Source organism: Syngnathus scovelli, chromosome 18 (assembly GCF_024217435.2).
Source record: "Syngnathus scovelli strain Florida chromosome 18, RoL_Ssco_1.2, whole genome shotgun sequence".
Taxonomy (NCBI): domain Eukaryota; kingdom Metazoa; phylum Chordata; class Actinopteri; order Syngnathiformes; family Syngnathidae; genus Syngnathus; species Syngnathus scovelli.
In genome coordinates, this window is record NC_090864.1 from 5,784,863 (window position 1) to 5,805,733 (window position 20,871).

At 50.9% G+C, this 20,871-nt stretch overlaps 5 protein-coding genes and 1 long non-coding RNA gene across 9 annotated transcripts; 3 read left to right on the forward strand and 3 right to left on the reverse strand.

Annotated features, from left to right (window-relative positions):
• Nucleotides 1–7: 7 nt before the first annotated feature.
• On the reverse strand, nucleotides 8–6,018 carry LOC125986033 (5'-AMP-activated protein kinase subunit gamma-1). Of its 4 annotated transcripts, XM_049749372.1 has the most exons (17): nucleotides 5,911–6,018; nucleotides 5,601–5,654; nucleotides 5,410–5,519; nucleotides 5,233–5,345; nucleotides 4,900–5,120; nucleotides 3,228–3,279; nucleotides 3,038–3,147; nucleotides 2,888–2,969; nucleotides 2,726–2,784; nucleotides 2,610–2,655; nucleotides 2,455–2,509; nucleotides 2,245–2,371; nucleotides 2,005–2,170; nucleotides 1,882–1,919; nucleotides 1,656–1,802; nucleotides 1,497–1,590; nucleotides 8–1,435 (listed from the first exon to the last, which is right to left on the reverse strand). In XM_049749372.1, the coding sequence occupies exons 2-17, from the start codon at nucleotides 5,634–5,636 to the stop codon at nucleotides 741–743; spliced, it is 2,151 nt and encodes a 716-aa protein (XP_049605329.1). In that variant the 5' UTR covers nucleotides 5,637–5,654; nucleotides 5,911–6,018; the 3' UTR covers nucleotides 8–740. The 4 variants fall into 4 exon arrangements, with proteins under 4 accessions (XP_049605329.1, XP_049605328.1, XP_049605330.1 ...); XM_049749371.2 differs by lacking the exon at nucleotides 5,911–6,018 and having other exon boundaries at nucleotides 5,601–5,757; XM_049749373.2 differs by lacking the exons at nucleotides 4,900–5,120; nucleotides 5,233–5,345; nucleotides 5,410–5,519; nucleotides 5,601–5,654; nucleotides 5,911–6,018 and adding an exon at nucleotides 3,849–4,320.
• LOC125986035 (zinc finger protein 497) lies at nucleotides 5,078–11,495 on the forward strand. Its single transcript, XM_049749376.1, has 5 exons — nucleotides 5,078–5,215; nucleotides 7,648–7,844; nucleotides 8,683–8,890; nucleotides 9,124–9,432; nucleotides 9,502–11,495. Exons 3-5 carry the CDS (start codon nucleotides 8,689–8,691, stop codon nucleotides 10,794–10,796), a joined length of 1,806 nt encoding a protein of 601 aa, XP_049605333.1. The 5' UTR covers nucleotides 5,078–5,215; nucleotides 7,648–7,844; nucleotides 8,683–8,688; the 3' UTR covers nucleotides 10,797–11,495.
• On the reverse strand, nucleotides 10,830–16,840 carry chodl (chondrolectin). Its single transcript, XM_049749388.2, has 8 exons — nucleotides 16,470–16,840; nucleotides 12,336–12,511; nucleotides 12,049–12,191; nucleotides 11,814–11,971; nucleotides 11,690–11,737; nucleotides 11,515–11,559; nucleotides 11,192–11,288; nucleotides 10,830–11,132 (listed from the first exon to the last, which is right to left on the reverse strand). The coding sequence occupies exons 1-8, from the start codon at nucleotides 16,549–16,551 to the stop codon at nucleotides 11,066–11,068; spliced, it is 816 nt and encodes a 271-aa protein (XP_049605345.1). The 5' UTR covers nucleotides 16,552–16,840; the 3' UTR covers nucleotides 10,830–11,065.
• LOC125986040 (uncharacterized) lies at nucleotides 13,684–16,289 on the forward strand. Its single transcript, XM_049749387.1, has 8 exons — nucleotides 13,684–13,850; nucleotides 14,165–14,310; nucleotides 14,398–14,504; nucleotides 14,612–14,742; nucleotides 14,902–15,083; nucleotides 15,157–15,245; nucleotides 15,315–15,540; nucleotides 15,759–16,289. The coding sequence occupies exons 1-8, from the start codon at nucleotides 13,706–13,708 to the stop codon at nucleotides 15,903–15,905; spliced, it is 1,173 nt and encodes a 390-aa protein (XP_049605344.1). The 5' UTR covers nucleotides 13,684–13,705; the 3' UTR covers nucleotides 15,906–16,289.
• A 208-nt stretch (nucleotides 16,841–17,048) lies between the features above and the next one.
• LOC137839658 (uncharacterized) lies at nucleotides 17,049–20,202 on the forward strand. Its single transcript, XR_011085698.1, has 2 exons — nucleotides 17,049–17,180; nucleotides 19,460–20,202. It is a non-coding gene; the product is annotated as an uncharacterized lncRNA (long non-coding RNA).
• On the reverse strand, nucleotides 17,348–20,110 carry galnt11 (UDP-N-acetyl-alpha-D-galactosamine:polypeptide N-acetylgalactosaminyltransferase 11 (GalNAc-T11)). The gene is made up of 10 exons (XM_049749378.2): nucleotides 19,776–20,110; nucleotides 19,546–19,712; nucleotides 19,254–19,379; nucleotides 18,938–19,187; nucleotides 18,753–18,870; nucleotides 18,523–18,675; nucleotides 18,129–18,335; nucleotides 17,952–18,056; nucleotides 17,737–17,874; nucleotides 17,348–17,635 (listed from the first exon to the last, which is right to left on the reverse strand). The coding sequence occupies exons 1-10, from the start codon at nucleotides 20,108–20,110 to the stop codon at nucleotides 17,495–17,497; spliced, it is 1,740 nt and encodes a 579-aa protein (XP_049605335.1). The 3' UTR covers nucleotides 17,348–17,494.
• Nucleotides 20,203–20,871: the final 669 nt, after the last annotated feature.

A 20,871-nucleotide genomic window follows, 5' to 3' on the forward strand; every position in this document is an offset into this window, starting at 1 on the left:
ACACTGCTTTGGACAATGAAGTGATCGTTTTATTCAGATTCACAAGTTTTTTTAGAAGACAAAAGCAGTTTTTTTTTGTATTCTGAATGTTACTCATTAAGGTTACTTAAGAACGCTAAATTCTATCACAAATGTAAATTCAGTAACAAAGAAAACAACTTTAAATACTTTATAACATACTATAATGTGATTGGACGGCGAATGGCTAAGGGTGTACCCCACCTACCGCGTGAGGAAAAAGCGATACAGAAGATGAATAAATAAATAAATGTCTGACATTAAATTGATCTGTAGCTCACTGAACAAAAAGTCTATGAAAATATGAAAACAAGTAACTGATTCAACTTGTGTGCAAATAACAGCACTTTTTTTCCTAATGTGAATGTTTAAGTTCTTGCTGAATAACGCCGTCTTATGACATCATCCAGGAACAGAAAGTGCAGACGAAAGGATTGTCGATGCATTCACGTGTTAGAAGAAAATGCCAAGACATCACACTAGCGGTTAGCTTGTAGCAAAATCACTTAATATCACGGACACGTTAGCATTAGGAAACTACCAACATTGTGATTATTGTGTGTGTTTACATCAAGTAACTGTGCTGCTATGCTAGCTGCTAGCCTGTTTCAAATAGCTGCCATGCAAACAACTTGTGTTTGCTTGCATTCTTAATGAGTGTGTCTGTCAGCTGTCAATCCCAGTTTGATGACGTGATGTCACAATTCCTCCTCGGCCCACCCTCATTCCCCCCTTTCTGTCTCCCCACCAGTATCGCCTTCAGTCTCCATTTCCTCCTGCTTGGAGTTAGTATGCTTGTCTCCACAGAGCGTTTGATCGTGCTCCTGGTTGTGCTGTCGATTGGGGTCATTGTCAAGTTCCTGGTCCGGGGCATTATCATGGTGGTCATCTTCCTGGTCTTTATTATGTTCCTGGTCATAGTCCTGGTTGTGTTCCAGATCCCAGATATCTTCCTTGTCATTGTCACGTTCCTGGTCTTTGATCTGTTCCCGGCTGTTGTCATGGTCCTTGTCATCATTATGGTCCTGGTTGTTGTCATGATTTGGATCCTGGTCAATGTTCTGCTCCTGACTGTGGTCCTGATCTTGTTCCTGCTCCTTGTCACTGCTGTGGTTGTGCTCATGGTCCTGGTCAATGTTTTGGTCCTGACTGTTGTCATGATTTGGATCCTGGTCAATGTTCTGCTCCTGACTGTGGTCCTGATCTTGTTCCTGCTCCTTGTCACTGCTGTGGTTGTGCTCATGGTCCTGGTCAATGGTTTGGTCCTGACTGTGGTCCTGGTCCTTCTTCTGGTCCTGGCTGTAGCCCTGCTTGTGGTCAATTCCCAGGTCGCGTTCCTGGTCAGGTATGTGGTCCTGGTCCAATGTAGAGTCCGAAGCAGCGCGAGTGTGAAAAGAGTCGCTGACCCTGAGCACACCTGAAAGCAGCAAACAAAAGTGACCTCCATGACAACCGCAGCTGGACTTGTGCGTGCTTACCGGTAGGAGTCAAAACAAGCGCTTGAAGGATGTCCGACAACGACACGATGCCCACGATGCGAGACTCTTCATCCACCGCCACCAACCTGTGAACCTACACGCACGAGTTTAGGCAGGCACTCGACTGGCTCGGCTCGCCAACCAGGGAGCGGCCGTCACCTCGGCCTTGACGATGCGGTCTACGATGGTCTCCAGCGTCTCCATCTTGTTGCACTTCAGGACGCCCTCAAAGTACTGCGAGCGGTGCTGCAGTGCCTGTGTGACCGTCACGTCCAAGTCGTTATACGTCTTCTCCGCCGCCAAGTTCTGAGGGACAGACACCACGGCTAGGCTAGTACCCGGACTGACGACCGCTTAGTGGCCAGCATTTGGCAGCTTTACTCACGATCACGTCAAACTTGGAGTAGATGTCCACCACTTGGCCTGAGTACAAACACACACACAGTTGACGTGTATTTGATAGAATACATATGGAAATGAGTGCCAGTCCCAAAATGGTGGCACTTACCTTGGTGATTGACAACGGGCAAGGCAGAGACACGGCGGTGCGTGAAGACGGACAGGGCGGTGATGAGGGGGGTGTCCGGATGGATGAAGGCGACGTCAGCGTAAGTGCCCACTCCCACTTCCTCCAGCGTCTTCTTCATGAAGGCAGGCATGGGCATCTCGCACAGCTGGCACGCACACACACACACACGTTTTATTAAGAGTGCAGCAGCGCCCCCTGCAGGCGGGTGGGGACACTCACAAAGAGCTGCAGGAACTTGAGGATGCGTTTGTGCGTCAAGATGTAAAGTGCATTGCCGCTCAGCGGGTCGACAACTGGAAGACGATGAATCTTGTTACGGATCAGTGAGTGCACCGCCTCGAAGATGCTGATACCGCAACATGGAAGGCACACAGATCAACTTCCTGTTTTCAATCGGCCCGCCCATGAGACCCACGCTTGCTAGCATACCTGGCATCTGGCGAGATGTGGACCAGAGGCTTGAAGGTTTCCTGCAGGTAAAGCTCTGTCAACAAACAGAAGAGACCAAGTCACACATGGAGTCATGGTTTACTCGTTTGTTTTTTGTCACGGCTGACTATTGGTAACGAAAAATGAAAGCAAACCTCTCCATGTCTCTATCTTGTGTTCCTCCAGCTCGTAAATCTGAACCTGGAAAAAAAATTGGCATAATCAAAAGCTGATATCACACGCTTTTTCTCTATGTGCACACGTGTGTTACCATGGGTGACTTGTAGTATCTGGTCAAGATGTTGATGAAGTCCGTGATAGTTAACATTCCTGAAACAGACAAGAGGAAGAAGAACCACCTTCGAGGGCTACTAGGTGTGTGTGTGTGTGTGTGTGTGTGTGTGTGCGTGCGTGCGTGCATGCGTGTGTGTACCAACAAAACTTTGTTTCTTGGTTTCCCACAGAGGAGCAGCTCGAACTCCGTTTGCGACAAGAGCAAAGAAGGCTTTCTTCACCTGCGACGCAAAGACGGACGCACGTGTCAGTCAGCTGCCAGTCACGTGTCAGTGGCAGGCAGGGCAACCTGCAGCGTGGTGTCAAAGACGACCAGTTTGGAGCTGGTGGGTATGATGTCGTAACACTTGTGAGACTTCATGAAGCGCGTGTAAATGTCCCTCTCGGAGTCCGCACACACTACAAACACACACGGGTTTTGTTTCCATCAGCGCCATCAAAACAATTCAAGCCTTGCGAGAGCAGGCGACGTTTCCTACCGCCCTCGTCCGCGAGGCCTCGCTGCTGCATCTCTCCCGCTACATCCGTTGCCTGTTGAACACAAAATAATGGTGTCAATGGCGCTAGAGTGAGTGCTGTTATTTTCTGTCTCTACGGCACAACTACCTCTGTGAACATGCCACAAATGCATTTCCGTGGTAATTATGCTGTCAACAGAAAAATGAAAGCAAAGCAAAATTTGCTGCCAAATGTTCAGCTATGCACTCTTTGTCACATTTCACTATACTGGGATAATATACTTTGAATGCAAACTGTGAGTTTGTTCTTTGAAAGGCTCTCTTGACCCTAGAGCAAAACATTGTACTTGAAAAATAAAACAAAGATTGTGACCGTGGCAAAGTAAGATGGGTGCCCTCTGGCTTTAGCCTCAAGGGGACTATTAATACTTAATATACGTGGATTTAACTGAAATAACTGATTAAGAGCAATCTAATTTTGGAGCGTTACATGACATCACCAATCAATGAAGGTCGCTCATCTGGGGGGGAGTGCATTATGACGTCATCCCAAATGTATTTGCACGTCAGGAATGATGACAACCTTGCCGGCCTAGTCATCATGACGACACCTAAGATGGAGTGTCGTCATCGGGCACCAACCTGGCCGTCGTCGTTCATTCCGCCCGTTTGTCACCGACGTTCTCGACGTCGAAGCGAAGAAAGACAAGAAGACGACAAAAAGACGAAGAAGACGAACATCAGGTCGTCATCGTCCTGTTTTGCCGTCAAATGTTCGCGTTATGTCGGGAAAAAAAATCCAGGCGCGATGTCAAGTGCAGTCAAGCTCATGTACACCATGCACGCAACAAACATCCGGCTGGGCTTTTCGCAATAAAAACACTATTGACTGCTTCCGCCACGTGGCTTTTCGCTAGGGCGAAACAAATATATCCATCCATCAATTTTCAGCAACGCTTCTCCTGTTAAGGGTTGCGGGGGTGCTGGAGCCTGTCCCAGCTGTGATCGGGCGAAAAAAAAAAAGACTATATAATGTTAACCTTTGTCACTTTTATGGCTGATATAATTTTGTTTCATTCTATTTGCATGACTATTAGCACTAGCGTTTTGAGATTTTAGCACTTTGAGATTTTTGTGAAACAAAGTACATTCTAAATAAAAAAATATGAATTATTATTATTATTATTATTATTATTATTATTATTATTATTATTGTGTTCTCCCCAGCATGTTTTTTTTCCGGGAACCAGTTCAGGGTGTTGCGCGCCTACTGCCCGCGACCCCTATGGGGACAAGCAATACAGAAAATGGATGGATGGATATTATTATTATTATTATTATTATTATTATTATTATTATTATTATTATTATATTTGCGGTGCAGTACTATTGTGAGGTTCGAAGTTCAAACTTGGGCTGGGGCTTTCTTGTGTGGAGTTGCTGAGCACGTTGTCTCCGTCATTACGTCATCAAGAGGATTTCCTCCCACATTTCCAAAACATTTCGTCACGAGAAATTGTTCTCCGTGTGCGCTGCCATTGGCGGGCCACAAGTCTAAGGTGTATGCAAAGTCAGCCGCTTGCACAAATGCAACGCTAATGGTGACACAAATGTGCTCAGGAAAAAAATCTATATTTTTCTTCTTTTAACTTCTTTCTTTCTAAAAGCAATGTCTTTGTTTCAGCTTTCAGACCTGTTTGCCAACGGCAAGGGGCGTAGCCAAAGGTGTTGGGTGACAGCCTGATGCGGATGAAGACGTGGACGAGCGCGGTCCTGTGTCCGGAGGAGACGAGAAGGATCGCAGACGTCTGGGCTCGCTGGCGTATGTCTCCAGGGGGAAGACGCTCACCTGCCCCTGGCCGGGGGGAGTCTGCAGAGCCGGTGGCGGGGGGGCGGTGCACGACAAACTGAAGGCTGGGCGAAATCGCGGCCAGGACGAAGAGCGGGAAGGTGGACGTGTAATGGAACGGATGAAAAAAGAAGAAATGGAGAAAGCATCAACTGACCAAGTGAGACATACACACACCTCTGGTTTTGCTCCTCTTGTTGCGTGCGAAAAGCTTGCTGGTGATAGGGGAGGATGACATTTGCTGGTTGGATTCCCTCGAGGCCAACCTGAACATCCCACTGAAGCTCAACCTACCACACACAACGCACAGACTCACTCGCAGAACATTCCTGGTGAGACATCACGTGTGTTCACCTTCGTGTCGTGGGTGGGGACTCTGCGATGCTTTTGACTGGAGTGGGCGTAGCCCTGGAGGCAGAGTTGCTAGCTTGCGGGAAGAAGTTCTTGCCGCCGTTTGTCTCCCCCTGCAGGACGACACGCATACTACGAGGTCACAACGACGTGACCGCGCCGTCCACTCGCCCCCACGTCGTCCCGCTTTTCACCTTCCTCGCTTTGTCCTTCTCCACTCCAGAAGACATTCCAAACACGTTGACGTCCTGCGCCAGAGTCATCATGGATTACGGTCAACATCCAAAACAGGTTCAAGCAGAAGAAATCCATAGATCAAGAGACATGAGGCCACTGGACTTCAAGTGAGGCCCATAAAATGAGGCCGGCCGCCGGTTTGACAAGCAAATTTCTCAAAAAGCTCCGCTGGCCTACGAGTCGACCGCGACATGACAGCCCAAAGAGTCGAGGAGCGGCGTGGAGAGAGCGTCAGTGGCCCAAAGCCGTTAACAAAAGCAACATTACCTGCTTCAAGATCGGCTGCCGTCCGTGGATTGTCTGTCCTCGTCGCACGCCGACTTCCTTCTTTCTTGCTTGTTCAGTCTCGCGATGGCCAATCGGCAGCAAGTACGCCACTACATCTGTGTGTGTGTGTGTGTGTGTGTGTGTGTGTGTAGAAACTGCCATTGTCAGCGAGGTCACAGGTGCCTGGCATCCCTCAAGGTCGTTTGAGGGTCGTACCCGGAGAATAGGCCTAACTGGCTGATAAGACAAACGCTCACAACAAGATGGCTGACACCCTTGTTGATGCTGGATGGATGGCTCAGGTGTCACTTTTTTTTTTTCTCACGCAGTCAGCAAACCTTAACAACGCTTGAGACATATGATCGAAAAGTTGACATTGTCATCATGTCATACTTTTAGGGAGGTGTTCAATTACATCTTGATCCTGGAATGCTTGCTGTCATTGTCAATCGACTGTCATTTTTCATGTTACCATGTTGTTGTCATGTTATTGTGGTATCATGTCAGGTCATATGACCCTGTTGCTATGATTACATGTGGTTGCATTGTCATATCGCCTCAGCTGTCAATCATCTGTCAGACGATTAAAATTTGTCACCATTTCGACCTTGTCAATCCATCCATCCATCCATCTTCTTCCGCTTATCCGGGGTCGGGATCCCGTTCTTTCGGTCACGACCCATAGCTCGTGACCATAGGTGAGGGTAGGAGCGTAAATAGACCGGTAAATTGAGAGCTTTGCCTTTTGGCTCAGCTCTCTCTTCACCACAACGGACCGGTACAGGGTCCGCATTACTGCCGACGCTGCACCGATCCGCCTGTCGATCTCGGGCTCCATCCTCCCCTCACTCGTGAACAAGACTCCAAGATACTTGAACTCCTTCACTTGGGGCAGGGTCTCATCCCCGATCCGGAGAGGGCATTCCACCCTTTTCCGATTGAGGACCATGGACTCGGATTTGGAGGTGCTGACCCTCATCCCGACCGCTTCACACTCGGCTGCGAACCGTTCCAGCGAGAGCTGGAGATCACGGCCTGAAGAAGCCAACAGCACCACGTCATCTGCAAAAAGCAGAGACGCGATGCTGAGGTCCCCATTCCGGACCCCCTCAACGCCTCGGCTGCGCCTAGAAATTCTGTCCATAAAAATTATGAACAGAATCGGTGACAAAGGGCAGCCTTGGCGGAGTCCAACCCTCACTGGGAACGAATCCGACTTACTGCCGGAAATGCGGACCAGACTCTGGCATCGGTGATACAGGGACCGAACCGCCCTTATCAGTTGGCTCGGCACCCCGTACTCCTGAAGCACCCTCCACAGAACCTCTCGAGGGACACGGTTGAACGCCTTCTCCAAGTCCACAAAACACATGCGGACTGGTTGGGTGAACTCCCATGCACTCTCGAGGATCCTGCCGAGGGTGTACAGCTGGTCCACTGTTCCACGGCCAGGACGAAAGCCACACTGCTCCTCCTGAATGCGAGGTTCGACCTCCCGACGGACCTTCCTCTCCAGCACCCCTGAATAGACCTTACCCGGGAGGCTGAGGAGTGTGATTCCCCTGTAATTTACCTTGTCAATGTGACGTCATAATTCAACAAACATTTATTTCTAGATGGAGACTGTGTTTGTGTACTAAAAGGCTTTATAAAATAGCTTCTAATGTGTAATAGTGGTTACCTTTACAACACGTTTCTCTGAATTTCATCCACTCACCCATCCATTTTCGATTCCAGCCGCTAGAGGGCGCCCACAAGCCGTGAGCCTCGAGGAATCCACTTCTGGAAGAAAAAGAAGAAGCCAAAACCCGAGACAAGAAGTGTGCATTGAGGTGTGGGTCTCGTTCTTTCCTTGAACTTATGCAACGATTGTATTTTAATCTTGGGAAAACATCAACAACAAAACTCTTTCTTCGTCCGCCGGCTTGACGCAGGTAAGAACGCACCACTTCCTATTCGGATGCTTTTTATTGTTATTGTTTTGCTTGCGCTGTTAGCATGAAGTGGACTTTTTGTTGAATCGATGACTTTACTGATTTCTTCTTCCGCGTGGCGTGTAACTTTCTTATTTAGCTAACGCACACAACACGTAGCAATCAACTAGCAGGACTTCCCACTTTCACGCCGGACTCTAATGTATGCTTGAACCCACAACGTGCATTCATTCATTCGTTCGTTCATGCATTCATTCATTTGTTCGTTCATTCATACATCATGCCTTCCTTCCTTCAATGTCGTCATACATGACTCAAATTGAATGCTTGTTACATTGGTATAGCACCTTTCGGAATGAAAAAGCCCCTGAAAAGTTATCAAATCCATCATGTGTAAAAGTTGGAAAGTTGGTTTTATGGCAGCATTAAGAAGCAGTGGCACACGCCGCTCACTTTGATCAGACTGTCAACAAATGCACGACGACTTAAAGGCAATATCGTGCCCCCCCAAAAAAGTACAAACACTCCCATGAGGGTGGGTGAGGCATGGTATTCATGTCCGCCACAATAATAAAAAAAAAAAAGACGGAGCGATCGTACACACACGTGCGATCCGTTTAGAGAAAGATTAGAGAAGCTATCCTGCTAAAAGATGTTTTTTTTTTTCCCATTTTGATCAGTGCTGTACCGAACGAACTACACCCAATAGTGTTATAATAATGCAAGAATCCGATGAATGGTGATTAACTCCAGCCCACAATATTTAAAAATGCCTTTATGAATCATTAAACCATTAAACATAATCAAAACTGCGTTCATGTGGTGTGTTATGTTGAAGTGTGTGATGGCAGCCATGGCGGCAGCGCCACCCAGAGGTGGAGAGGACCTGCACGTCCTGGTGAGGAAGTGGCAAGAGGTGGCCTGCCAGTGGGAGGCGCCAGCGGGCGGCACCCTTGAGGTTGGCTGCCAGAGCGATATCGCCCAGAGTCGAGACGTCGGCGTCCAGACGGACCTGTTGACTCGCCGACTGTCCTGGAGACGTGCGGGTGGGCAGGCCATTGGTCACATGACCCTTAAAGGGGAACATAAGGCAAAAACGTATGACCTTGGATCACGCAGTCGTCGTAGCCATTTTGCCCTGTAGCACACCTCTTTTTGCCAAGAAAAACATTTGCCTCATGTTCTTCTTTTACATTTGCAACTCCCTTTTGACTTCCTCCGACCTTTGTCCAATGTCGCCTTTGATTTCCTGTTCCGCTTGCTCCTTTGGCCCTCGCAGGTTTTTCCGGCATAGCCGTCAGGCGTTTGGCCCTGCGAGCCAATCGTCAAAATGGTGATGGCACGCTGCCGCAGAGTAAAAGCAAAGTTATCAGAACCGCCGTCAAAGCTCAGGAGGTGTCCCCCGCCGACGTAGCTGGCACCGTCTCCTCCTCCCCCTCGCCACCGCTGTCTGGTGGGCGGCCGCGGAGAACGCGGCGACCTCCACGGTGGCGCGAAGATCTGCAGACGCCGGCAATGCTCGAATCGCTGCAGAAGGTGGCGGCTGAGGACGAGGAGGACCAGGCTGTGCAGACGTTGCCCCAGGAGGGTAAGAATGCACTTTTGTTTCTGTCTTTGAAAGATTCTGTACGCATCTTCATTGCGTGTGCCCTGTTAGGTGCGGCGGCGGCCGACGCCAAGTTGGAGGGAGAGAGCATCATGTGCGATGTGTGCGGGCAGGTTATGAAGAACAAGTCCAGCCTAGCTCGTCACTCCTTCATCCACACGGGCAAGAAACCGTTTGCGTGCCACCTGTGCGACCTTCGCTTCAACCGTCGCGACAACCTCAGCCATCACCTCAGCCGGCTCCACCCGGGGGGCGTTGCCCGGCGCGAGAAGCGGCGCCCCGTCCAGACATGGCTCTGCGACGTGTGCGGGAAAACCTTCCGCTGCAGGTCGGCTCTCAAGACCCACGAGGTTATCCATCTGGGAGTCAAACCCCACCGCTGCGACCTATGCCCCAAGTCCTACATGCGCACCAACGACCTCCAGCACCACAAGCTCACCGTGCACCAGGATGGTGAAGGTGACGGCAGCGGGACACGCCGCCGCTCGGGCTCCTTGCTGTGTCACTTCTGCGGGAAAGAGCTCAAGTTCCGATCTCAGTTGGCGGCTCATCTGCAGACGCACACGGACGAGCGGCCGCACCTCTGTGACGTCTGCGGCCGCAAGTTCTGCCGCCGCTATCAGCTGGAGCGCCACAAGGTCCTCGTCCATGTCGACGGCGGTGCCACAGAGGACGAAGAAGGCTCGCTGCCGTGCAGCGTGTGTGGCAAGCGGCTGAAGACCGAGGCGCTCCTCGCCGCCCACTTGCGCATGCACTCGGGTGACAAGCCCTTTCGCTGCACGCTGTGCCTGCGCCGTTTTATGCGCCACGCCTGCCTCAAGCGACACTACGCACGCGCACACATGAAGGAGGGCAGCGGGGCGGCGGCGCGCTCCGCCGGTCTGCACCAGGACAAGTCCTTCCCCTGCACCACCTGCGGCAAAGTGTTCAAGTTCCGCTCGCTGCTGAGCAACCACGCGGCCGTGCACAGCGACGAGCGGCCGCACGCCTGCGACTTCTGCCCGCGCCGCTTCCGCCGCCTCAGCCACCTGAAGCGGCACCGACGCGTGGTCCATCGCGACGGCGCACGCCTGCCGCAGAACTTTGTGTGCCACATCTGCGGCAAGGACAAGAAGTGCCGCTCGCAGCTGGCGCGCCACGTCATCATCCACACGGGCGAGCGCCCCTTCGGTTGCGACATGTGCGCCGCGCGCTTCAATCGTCGAGGCAACCTGCAGCAGCACAGGAAGCGCGTGCATGGCATCCACCCAACGCCGGAAGAGGCCGACCCGCCAGTGCTCTTCCCTGACCTCGATGAGGACTGCGACTATAAACTAGAAGACACTGCGTCCTCGCCCGCTGACTGATGCCGCTTGCCTTCCGTGTTCCACATTGTACCACGAGGTGATTTTTCTGTTTATTCGACCTTTTTAAAAAACATTATGGCAATTATGAGTTTCCATTTATTTGTGCATGGTGTGAGCTCAGCCCCGAGCTTCTGCAAATATAAAAGAAAAAAAAAAAAAAGTGAACATTTTCTCATGCTGACTACTTGGCAAAACAAGCTCAGCATGCGATCCTCTAAGGATGTCAGGTGACACTTTTGGCTCCGCCCACATCACCGGTAGCTGCGCTGTCATGGCTCCATGACGTCACCTTTGGGCGGCTTGGCAATCCAGAGGTTGGCCTGCCTCGCCGGCGAGCTGTTGGTGGAAGGAGCTACGTGGGTTATCTCAGCGCCAACAGCGCGAATATTGCCCACCTTGTGCTCAGCAGGCGGCAGCAGCAAGTGGCCGAGGCCGCCAAGATGAGCAGCAGCAGCGGGATGGTTGGAAGGATGACGTACAGCGCCAACGGGCCTGCACGCACACGAAAACAGCATGACGTGAACTTTGAGCATTTCCTGAAAATGAACAATTAATCCCATTTGTTGCCACTTCAACTGTTGCATCGCTTACGTACAATAACAATGTATCTTAATTCCTATTGCGAGACCGCAAAATTCATTTGTGTCCATTTTTATCATTCAGTGGCCAATCTGAGACAAAATACATGTACAGAATGTGTCTGAGTCTGTCTGTGTACCTGAAGTTCCTGTCAAGGTGACGTGACCCCTGTCCAGTGTGGTCTCTAAACATACACACAAACACACACAAAATGGCGCTGGGAATAATGGAGTTGTATCAAAACTAGTTTGACCTCAAGTCAAAACAAAAGAATGGTGTGTCTTATTTTTTTGTATGTTTTATCTGGCACTGACCCCCCTGACCAGCAGTCGCGATGCTGGAGTCCTCCTCCGGGTGGCGTTCTGCCAATGGGCCAAAAAAGAAACGAGTCAGAGAGCAGCCACGATGATAAAGATGACGAGACCAAGGTGGAAGAACCTGGTTGATATTTGCAGATAAAATTATGTTTCATGGAGCACCGGTCGTCATTCCAGTGATAAAGGTAGGCCCCGCCCACTCCCGGATCCGCACGCGGCTGATGATACATCACCACGCAGGACTCGGCGCCGCACGACGGCTCGTCCGAGTACCACTTCCTGAGGACAAGCAACACTTGCTGTTTGCAATCAGCCCGCACTTAGCGTAACCTCACGCGCACGCGCAGGGGCATCACCTGAAGGACGCCGAGCTGCCGTCGGTCCACCTGTAGCGTTGCGGACAGGAAGTGACGCCATTGGGAGGGTTGCGCTCGTCGTCCGCGCGGGTCAAACCGATCCAAAAATCGCCATCTGATATGCCCGATCCCAGACGCAAATCCTGAACAACAACCATCAAGGGCACAATCAACAAAGATGAAGATCATGGTGATACAATGATGATGATTTCAATTTGATTATAATAATAAAATGACAGAGGCGTGGATAATAATGTTGATTATAAAGAAGGCCACCAAGGCGCCACCTCCAGCAGGCTCTGGATGTGTTTTTGTTCTTGTGGCGTGCGAATGCTAACGAGCTGGCCGCCGTCCATGCGGCACGCGAGCTCCGCCTCCCTGAAGTCCACGCGGCTGGACACGTCGTGGAAGTACGCCATCTTGTAGCACGCTCGCCAGGCCCCGCCCAGACACACCCGTTGACCTGTGAGCGCACACAAGCACAGGCGATGATATTTTGATTGGTTTGTTTCAATAAAGTTGCTGTAGCGGTGTCATCAACATGATCGCAGTGACATCATCACCGCAAGAAACATTTGCGGCTAATTGCAGAAATGACCTCAATGACCTCCAGGTGGAGTATGCTGTCACTGCATCAACTGGCTGGAGGTGAGTGTTGGAATAATTGGATGGTGAAGCACTGGTCAGTCTGGTCAAGGGCCTCATAATTTATGAGTTGGACGTTCTTGCTCCAACGAAGTTCTCAGAGAATTCCTTTAACCCCCAATCATACGTGTGGTTTTATACTTTTCCTTTCTTGGCCATCCCTGTCAGAGGCCCTCACTAGTTATGAGCAGAACTCCCTTGTACCAACAAAAGCTCTCTGTTTAGTTCATAAGAACTTCTTTCTCTTTCAGTCAACTCTGTAGCTTTTGTTCATATATTGTATATTGTATATATTGCTTGATAGGCCGATTGAAAACTCCAAATTGTCCCTAGGTGTGAGTGCGAGTGCAAATGGTTGTTTGTCTCTGTGTGCCCTGCGATTGGCTGGCAGCTGGTTCAGGGTGTCCCCCGCCTACTGCCCGATGTCGGCTGGGATAGGCTCCAGCACGCCCGCGACCCCCGTGGGGACTAAGCGGTTCAGAAAATGGATGGATGGATGTAAAATGTGAAATGTCTGCATGTTATGTGTTAGAGATTTGCTCACTCCAACTTATTTTGCAAGAACCACACGGGAGACAAGCAAGTCCTTTTAGACACCTGCAGGTGGAGAGTTCACTCGCTCAAGGAATGAAATCTGAAAGTCTCCTTCCTGCAAGGGCATATTTATTAGGAGGAACAGAGTGGGGGTGAGAGTGGACAGGTTTGGTGAACCCCCGGCCTCTGGTAAGATCAGAGCAGGGGGTGTTTTACGATGTTGTGGGAAACAGAACAACTTTGATTGCTTCCTCTGCAGCTGGTCACTCAAGCAGAGGAAGCAACCACTTTATTTTACTGCGTTGTGAGAGCAAGACAAGATTGGTTAATCATTATAGTCTACATTCCAACACAATCCTATGATAAAGATAACCTGGAAAACCCTAACATTATGCAATTCAGTTTAAAAAGTAAAGAAAAGAAAAGCAAGCTTGTCCTAAGTTTCAAAGTCACGTTTCTGTAGCGTGGGGGGGCTGGAATGTTTTCAGGGGCGGGGACAGCTGGCTTATTAGTCCAGCGCGACGCCGCAGCAGCATCCGAGACCGAGACGGGGTCAGCAACCATGCGGCTGTCATTCACCGCGAGGCTCTTCATCGCCTTCGGCCTGTGTTGGACCTGCGCGGGTGAGCTTTATTGGACTCGAAATCGGCACTTTGTGCACATCGCGTGATACACGTGTCTTTCTTCAAAGAGTTGAAATGCAACATTGAGATTTATAAAGACCAAAATGCTCCCTGTAATGATTTTTCGTCCCTCGCTTTATGATTACGAAAGTAGAGTTTGAATTTTGCCTTTGATTCTTTTGAGCTCATTTTTTTTTTAACCGTCGTTGAAAAGAATCCAAATTGAAAGTCAAGATATTTACTATGTAGCAAGGGGCTCGCTTGCGTGCTTGCATAGTGACGTGGTGCTGTCCTTGTTCTTGTTGCTGCTGCAGGGCTGCCCAGGTGTCCGGCTGACTGGCAGGAGTACAACGGCCACTGTTACTACTTTTCAAAGGACAAAAAGAATGCGGACGATGCTGAAAACTTTTGTCGCCAAAACGGAGGACACCTGACAAGCGTTCTGGACCAAATGGAGCAGGTGACCCCTCCCCTCTCACTTACTGACTGACTCACGCACAAGCCCCCCCCCACACACACACACTCCCTTCTCCTCCCTTTCTTGCAGTCCTGGCTGGCGGCTAAAATGAAGAATTGGTGGCTCGGCCTGTGGCGCAAGAGCCTCAGCGACGGGTGGCAGTGGAGAGATGGTAGTCCTTATGTTGCGTCTGAGGCGTAAGTGTCCTGCCTCCAGTAAGAAAGCGCAAGTCAAAGGCAAAAGCGGCCTTTGGCTAGCTCTCCTCTGCCTCGGCTCTTATTGGAGCAAGCTCATCTTGTTTCAGACTCTGGGCTCCAACACAGCCAGACAACCCCCCTTTCACCCACAAGCCCGAATTCTGCGTGGTGAATTTAAACCTCTGGCACGACATGTACTGCTCCTATGTCACTAACTACATCTGCAAGCGCGCCCTGGGTGAGTCCGGCCCGTGTTGCTTTATGGCCGCATTGCCTAATCCACATAGTCAGGTTTTAAAGTATGAAATATGTTCTGGCCCAGCTGCACGTGACCAACAAAACTTTTGCATGCCTTGTACATGTGTGCCCTCCTTTCAAATGGTCTTGATGTCTGCAGATAAGCCCTGCCCACCTCCGACAACCCCTCCTCCGCCTCCGACCTGCCCGCCTCTGACCAGCCCGCCTCCGGCCTGCCCGCCTCAGGAAGAGCCCAAGATGTGCACGAGCTCCGCCGATGGGCAGGGATGTTCCTCTCATGACATCGCATGCTCGTGCCTGCTGGCCATGGTTGCCGTCCCGGTGAGTCACCGCTTTTTGCCCGCAAACATTGAGTTGTACACTTGTCATCTTGCTCAATTGTGCATGCGTGCAGAAAGGCGGATTCCAAGTTGCTATCAAAGACGGTTTGAGCGTGGGCCGCAGCATCGTCATCAAAGGACAAGCCAAGAGCAATGTCACAAAGTAACAGCCCTCAACACACACACACGCACACACACACACAGTTCCCACCGCAATGCATTTGTGCAACAGGCTCGTCGTCAACCTGAACGTGCGCGACGACACCGACGACACCGACGACGACACCGACGACGACAGCAGCGACGACACCAGCACCAAGGAAGTCACATCAGCGCTCCACTTGAACTTCGACTTTGCGAAGCAAACCTCCTTGCTCAGCAACAGATTGCCCGGCAAATGGGGCAACAGGCAGATAAAGAACATGCCCCAACAACTCCCCTTGAGTCTGGCCTTCAAGGTAAGACCCGCAGCTCCAAACATAAGTGGACATCCGCATTTGTGCTCACTTCAACCAACCGGTCACAACAATCAGCCCAACATTTGGCGTTCCTCAAATCCCAAATAGCATTGATGATTTGCAAAGGTTGATGTGGGCCCAAGAAGCCATCTCTGCATTGTTTTTGGTCCATAATTGACCATAATTGCTGACCCTGCTGTTCTCTCGTGGCCATCCAGATTGTCATCAAGTGCGAGGTCAACGACTTCAAGATAACCTTCAACGACGACCTCCAGCTGGGCCTCAACTATGCTGTGCCTGACCTGCAAAAGATCAACTGGCTGGAGGTGTGGGAGGTGATGCTGACCAGCATCCAGCTGATGTGACGGCGCCGTCCGACAACTGCTTCCCGTCTGGGCGACATCACACAAGCGGCAATGAGCTCAATTCACACGCATTCTTTTTGCCCACCTTCTGTTGCTGTCCACTTTTATCCTTGTATTGATCATGAGAATCTCACAGTATGACGTCATCACGGTATGGAGGCCACACGGCCGTGTTTTTGTACTATTGGTTAAAAATGTCTTCGTGTGGAAAAAGAAATAAGTAATGTGAGGTATAAATATTTGTAATGTGATGTATACACACACTATGATTTAATGAGTTCTTTTCAATAAAGCTTTGAAGCGTAAGCAGAGTTTGGCCGAGAGTTTAAATTTACTCAGGTGGCGCAGAAAAGGCAAGAATAAAAAAAGCTGATGCGGCCACGAGCCCAAGTCATCTCAAATCTTTTGCTCTCTCGCACGCACACACTCACGCACTAGATTAACTGAAATTGTGCAACATTTGCATTTTCATTGCCAACACACGCACGAGCAGCTGAAGCGTGCCGCATGGAGTGCAAGGTGGCAAAAATGGTTTCACGATCGCCCTTTGGCCACAAAACTCACCACTGAGGACTCTTCCACCGCGGATCGCTGTGACCAGCATGACGACAGCCAGGACGGGCAGCCTCGCCAGGTCAAAGGTCATCTTCCTGTCGTTGTTTTATAGAAAAACACTCCTCCAAAAAAGAACTCATCAGGCGTTCATGTCTCCTCCGCGGTGTGGGGTTGATGTGCTGCGCAGTCGGGGTCGGCTATGCCCCTCTCTCTCTCTCTCTCTCTCTCTCTCTCAATTTCTCACACATGCACTCAACTTAATTGGTTTAGTGGGACAGCAGAGACGCTAATCAATAACTGCATCGATAGCTTCCCTTTGCAGAATGATGACTTCATCACAATGACGTCATTGCGTTGCCAAGATAATGCAATGGCGACTATTTCGATTTATTTAAAAAAAAAAAAAAAAAAATCATCTTCATTTTCCACCAATTACATTTGCGCGCGGACAAGCGGACAGAAAGTGAAGATGTGCACACTTCAGCCCACAAGTCGGTTGCCATGGTTATTGCGTGTGCATAGCTTAGTCGTGCTGTCCACTCTCCGGCCACCGCCATGGCAACCGCCTCCGCCCCCACCCCTCGCCCCCAGCTGCGTTTGCGTGTTATAATTGTATGCCGCTGTTTCTACACGGACCCGTTTCACTGACGGACAAATACAAACTACCGCGGGAGGGGCTGACAGGGCAGCGGAGCTGGCAGTGGCAGCTTGCAATTTCTGGTAGGTTTTCCATGATCGATTCCTTGGTCGGTTCCGGTCTCAATGTGTTGTGTTTGACTTGATTGGACATCGATTTGCATTTAAAAAGCCAGATGAACTTCATTGATCTGTTTTGGGTGACATGTGCAGGACTGAAGACATCACAACAGATTTCAGTCGATCACAGCTAAGGAATAAACTTGATGATTTATTTACAAGAGCGCTTCCATGCCAAGTCCATAACCGTTTCGGGATTTAGAACCAAAATCAAATGGAAGAACAATAACGTCACTTTAAAAAGTGATTGGATTGTCATTGATTGGAATGTGGGTAGGTCAAGCTCCGCCCTCCTCCAGCTGCCACTGCTGCGGCAGCGAAGCGTCGCATATGGCCATGCCAACGTGACCTTTGACGCCTGATGGCTGGGCGGCGGACAGACACTGACCAACAGACACCTGGTACACACGCGCAGACTTCTGTGGGAACACACACACACACACATAGCAAGTGTTAGCGTTAGCCGTCAGGAACAAGAAAGTTCCACCTCCAGAAAAAGACCTATCGGGGGATGTCTCACCCCAAGGCTCCACTGTTGCGACCCCCCTGAGCCGTGACACTTCATAAGTCTGGGCGGGTCAGCAGTTCGAACCTCCGACATGTCCAGGCACAGCAGGCCAGACAGGATGAGCTGACCTTCGTCGTCGTACGTCCACTCCTGTGCGTACGCACCCACATCAACACGTCCAGCACCGCCATCATGTAATGTTTCCACGGAGGCGGTGTACAAATTACCTGTTCAGGGTCGCCGGGGTCACAGGGTCTGAGCACCACGGTGTCGCCCTTGTGACTGACTCGTGTCTGTGCAACCAAACAGCGTCCGCTGGCTACGTTGTGCAGCTGAGACGGGAAGCAGCTTTTATTTTGACGCCTGTCAAAAGGAAGGCGGCCGGGCTGGACGACAAATCTTACCCGTCCTCGGCGCAGCACCCGGGGGCGTGCCGCCTTCTTGTTGCTAAGCAACGGTGGGGCCTGCAGCTTGTTGTTGATTTCAGGATAAACGTTGTCCAGGTACCAGCTGAACGAGCGACACTGCAGACGTTTCCTCAGCGCCAGTCGCTGGCTAATGTCGCCATAGTCGCGCTCGCGCAGCTCAGGACGCAGGGACAGGAAATGCTCCTGCAAGGCAAAAGCAGCAGCATTCCTTCCTCTGATCTTCCTCCAAGCACTCTCCACCATTCACACTGAAGCTAGGCCGTTGTGCTACTGCTGTTAGCTCCCTACTTTTTCATGCAACATTGTCTGGTTGTTATGGTAACACCTGTAATGTCTGTGTGTGTGTGTGTGTGTACGTGTGTGCGTATACCTTGTAGTCATCCATCCAAACATGAGCGAGGCGTAAGGAATTGTGGGCCATCGTGTCATGGCCGCCCGGGGAACCGTAAGGTCGCCTTTTGCGGAAGATGTGACCAACACGGGAACACGGGATGATCAGGAGCTCTCCGCCACACATCCAAATCTGAGATCAGAATCTTTTAGGAGGTCCAAAAGTGGCGGTTTAGGCACCGTGACGGATGCAAGTGGGCCGAGCCTCACCCTGAAGGAGATTTCCAGGTTCTCGCCACCCCATATGTCCATGCCGGCGTCGTACTGGCCCAGCTCGTTGAAGTAGTCCCTGTCCATTGCAAATAGACCACCTGCCATGGTGGGAGACCTGCGGGAGGGGCCGGTCAGACGGGGTCGCCTCGATGAGGCCAGGCTTGGGCTGACGGCCTCCTTACCTGATGGGTGCGATGGCGCCCCGGGGCCCGGCCAGCTGGGCGGCAGGCACGGGGTCCCACTTGAAGTGCAACCCCCAGTTGAAGCCGCCGCGGACCACCGGGGATGGTGAGTAGGCGAGCGTGTCGGCAGAAATGATGTCGATGACGGGGCAAACCACTGCGCGACGCTGCGACCGGATGGCCGCCAAAAGGGGCTGCAACCATGCCTGGTTCACCTCACAGTGACTGTCCAGGAACACCAGAACCTCACCTGAAGCACGCACAGGTTGGGTGGTGGGTCAGCTATTTGAAGGTCGCGGAAAGTCACGAGCCTCACCGGTGGCGTGCTTGGCTCCAATCATGCGCCCTCGAATGAGTCCTTCTCTCTTCTGGTTCCGTAGCAGTTTGACGTTTCGTGGCAGCTGCTCACGAACGTATCGGTCCAGGTCGTCCTTTAGCTCAGCTACAACCACAAACAACAGTAGCCATCACTTACTTAATTTGCCATTTGAGTTTTGCATTCATCATTGTTTTCTTCTTTAGGTCACTCATTTGTAACGGACGGTCATCTGGAAAAGCTGCAACGGAAACGGCGGAGTTTCTCAAACGAGGCAGCGGGCAGCGCTCACCGAGCTCGCTGTGGTCGTCCACCAGGATGATCTCGTGGAGGAGGTGAGCTGGCGTCCGGTCCAACACGCTTTGGACCGTCCTGGTGAGAGCGGAGATGGCCTCATTGAAGAAGCAGATGACCACGCTGGCATACGGGAGATTCTCGGGATAGGTTTCGTCAGCGCACCTGTAAACAGAAGCATGTCAATCGGCGGTCCGGGACAACGGGCCGGAAAGACGGGCGGCCCACCTGCGGTCCCTGGTGTCGGGCAGCTGGCGGCGAGGACCGATGCGGCGCGAGATCAGTACATTGAAGGCGTGCTGACGGTAGCCGGTGTCCCGCACTTCCTGATCGGCTTGGTTGAAAATCATACCCATTTCTGGCAACAACCCGGCGGCACCCGCGTCCTCACCGACTCCCTGGCGGGCCGGCCCCTCGGCGACGGCCCGGCGGCGTGGTCCGATTGGGTTTCTGCCCAGACCCGGGTCGGCCGTCCGCGAGAAGTAAACGAGCAGGAGCAGGGCCCAGGCGGCTGACGTCACCACGCAGCCATAGCAGAAGTAGCGCAGCGGCACCAAAGCCATCGAGGCGCACGCAGCATCGCTTTATTTACATCATACTGCTTCACACACAGACACACACAAACACACACACAAGAATGTGAATTGTCTTCAAATTTGTCTTTTTCTATGTCCGCTTTACGCCAAACTTCAAGTGGCAGTGACAAAAAAATGCGGGAAGCAAGCATGCCAGTTCTTTCATTTGAGAACTGTGCCACCCGTACAAGGGAGCACTTTCAAAAGTACAGGTAATCTTTTAGTGTGACTAATAATAGTAAGGAAAACTTGAAAGTATGTTTTCACGGATGGATGTTTGGCACAAACAGACTACAGGGGAAGACAAAAATGGTATGTTTGGCCCTCAAATTGCACCACTTACGCATACGACGCGTCATAATGCGCGTATATGAATGGATGGTGTTTGAATGTTGTATTGCTGTTTGTGGAGCAGAAGTCACGTAATTCCACATGAAGTAGATTCATCGTTTGCACACGTTTGCACAAATTATGTTAGGGAACTCGTAAAAGAGCTTGTGCGGTAAAACAAGGTGACGAAGCAAAGTCCATTCATAAAATGTCCTCACTCGTCCAACAACAAAAAACTCTCAGAAGGATTTGCTTGTATACGCATTAACCAGTATGGTCATTAGGATAGTATTTTTATTTACAAATCATCATTTCGATTCGTGTGTAAAGAGCAATCATTATGGTAAACTTGTCAGAAGAAGAAACAAGTGTCTCACATTTTGGTTTTAAACGAGTTGCGGCTCACCGGCCAAATATGT